The sequence below is a fragment of the Oenanthe melanoleuca genome, unplaced genomic scaffold, assembly GCF_029582105.1.
Source record: "Oenanthe melanoleuca isolate GR-GAL-2019-014 unplaced genomic scaffold, OMel1.0 S001, whole genome shotgun sequence".
Taxonomy (NCBI): Eukaryota; Metazoa; Chordata; class Aves; order Passeriformes; family Muscicapidae; genus Oenanthe; species Oenanthe melanoleuca.
This window is the reverse complement of record NW_026612650.1, coordinates 3629365-3631724: the sequence shown is the minus strand read 5'-3', so window position 1 is coordinate 3631724 and position 2360 is coordinate 3629365. Positions and strand designations below refer to the sequence as shown.

At 52.5% G+C, this 2360-nt stretch overlaps 1 protein-coding gene across 1 annotated transcript; it reads right to left on the bottom strand.

Annotated features, from left to right (window-relative positions):
• Window positions 1-1052: 1052 nt before the first annotated feature.
• On the bottom strand, window positions 1053-1979 carry LOC130265977 (olfactory receptor 14J1-like). Its single transcript, XM_056515321.1, has one exon. The coding sequence runs from the start codon at window positions 1977-1979 to the stop codon at window positions 1053-1055; it is 927 nt and encodes a 308-aa protein (XP_056371296.1).
• Between the last annotated feature and the right edge of the window lie 381 nt (window positions 1980-2360).

Sequence of the window (2360 nt, the reverse complement as noted above, 5' to 3'; positions counted from 1 at the left end):
GCTTTTTCTCTCTATGCAGTCCAAACCATAGCCCAATAATGAATTCAGGTGGTTTCCCAGAGTTTAGTGGCCTCAAGGCACCGTTTGTGCCACCAGAACTGTGCCACCCCCGAGTGCTGATGATGGTGTTTGTGCTCACATCTCCCCACACACACACGATGCACTGCTGAAATCTCCTCAGTACAGAGCAAACTCAGACTGCTCACTGGTCACTTGGTGTCCCTCCATGCAGGTACAAACAACCTCCTGCAGGTGGGGGAGAGGCCAGTGATGGGTATGGTGGTTGCAGGGGCTGGTGTGGGACAATTGCCCTGGGGCACCTTCCCAGGCTGTGGCCAGAACAAAGACACAGCCCAGGCCCTGCTCTGCTGCTCCCTCAGGTCCATGCCAGGAGCTCTGGCTGTGCCAGGACACTGCTGTGTGCCCCCTGCACACTGCCCCTCTGCCCCAGGCACTGGGCTTTGCTTTGCATTCCTGGAGCACATTGCTGACAGCAGCTCTGGAGGAGAGCAAAGCCTTCCTGCCCTGCCCTCAGGAGATGCCCTTTGCTGATGGAGCTGCTGTGCTGGAGCCCAGCTGTGTCCCAGCAGTGCCCATGGCCTGTCCCTGCCTGTGCTCACAGCACGGACACACAGCAGGACCAAGCTGCCAGAGCACTGTGGCCTTACAGCCACAGAAGGGCTGGCAAGGAGAGGGTGGAGCTGGGAAGAGCATATGTGGGAAGAGCCAGGGCCATTGTCCCTGGCTGTTCTGCTGTGCTGGGAGACTCTTCACCTCTGCCTCTGCCAACAGGCACTGCCCCTGCAGAGGCAGAGAAGGGCTGAGGAAGGATCTGGGACACACAGGAGAGGGCATGCACTTGCTTTTATTTAAATGCATGGGAAGAGAACTCATGCATGTCTTTGTCTTCCAAAAGAAAAGTAGATACTAATGTAGAAATCTAAGGAGTAATTTTGAGTATTTTGTCCAAAACACAACAGTAGAAAAAGTTATCAAAAACAAATGGACAGATAAGAAAAAAAAAAAGAGGCTCTGCAAAAGAAAAAGAGCATTTAATGCTTCTGAAAATAGAGAGTCATCAATTTTCTTAGGCCACCTTTGAGCTCCTGGTTCCTCAGGCTGTAGATGAGGGGGTTCAGGTTTGGAGGCACCACAGAGTACAGAACTGACAGGGACAGATCCAGGGATGGGGAGGAGATGGAGGAGGGCTTCAGGTAGGCAAATACTGCAGTGCTGATAAACAGGGAGAGCACGGCCAGGTGAGGGAGGCAGGTGGAAAAGGCTTTGTGCCGTCCCTGCTCAGAGGGGATCCCCAGCACGGCCCTGAAGATCTGCACATAGGAGAGAACAATGAACACAAAACAACCAAGTGCTAATAAGGAAGTGAAAACAGAAATTCCAAATTTCCTGAGGTAGGAATGTGTGCAGGAGAGCCTGAGGATGTGTGGGATTTCACAGAAGAACTGGCCCAGAGCATTGCCATGGCACAGGGGCAGGGAAAATGTATTGGCCGTGTGCAGCAGAGCATTGAGAAAGCCACTGGCCCAGGCAGCTGCTGCCATGTGGGCACAAGCTCTGCTGCCCAGGAGGGTCCTGTAGTGCAGGGGTTTGCAGATGGACACGTAGCGGTCGTAGCACATGACGGTCAGGAGGGAATATTCTGCTGAGATAAAGAAGAGAAAGAAGAACACCTGAGCAGCACATCCTGAGATGGTCCTGGTGTCCCAGAGGGAATTGTGCATGGCTTTGGGCACAGTGGTGCAGATGCAGCCCAGGTCAGTGAGGGCCAGGTTGAGCAGGAAGAAGAACATGGGGGTGTGCAGGTGGTGGCCGCAGGCTACGGCGCTGATGATGAAGCCGTTGCCCAGGAGGGCAGCCAGGGAGATGCCCAGGAAGAGGCAGAAGTGCAGGAGCTGCAGCTGCCGCGTGTCTGCCAATGGCAGCAGGAGGAAGTGGCTGATGGAGCTGCTGTTGGACATTTCTTCACTCTGGCCGTGGTGGGCTGTTGGAAGAAGACATTGACAAGTTGGGAGAGGCTTCCTTGTGTGAATTCAATGTTATTTTTTTAGAGATGTACTCAAAATTGCTTCCCTTTCAGTGGGAAAATTTCACTCACTTTTATTTTAACCTTTTAGCTTGGGGTTTTTCCTACCTTTAAAGAGGAGAAATCCTCTTTAAGCATTGCTCTGAACGTGAACACTGGGGAGCCCACGGGAACACAGGTTCCCTGTGCCCCAGTGTAGTCATAGCTGCTGGTCCCACACAGCTGCCCTTCGCTCATATACACCTTCCTTTATTTCACGATGATTGCACTTAAAATGTGCTTGGAAAAATAAAGAGGACATTTTGAAAGATCTGGT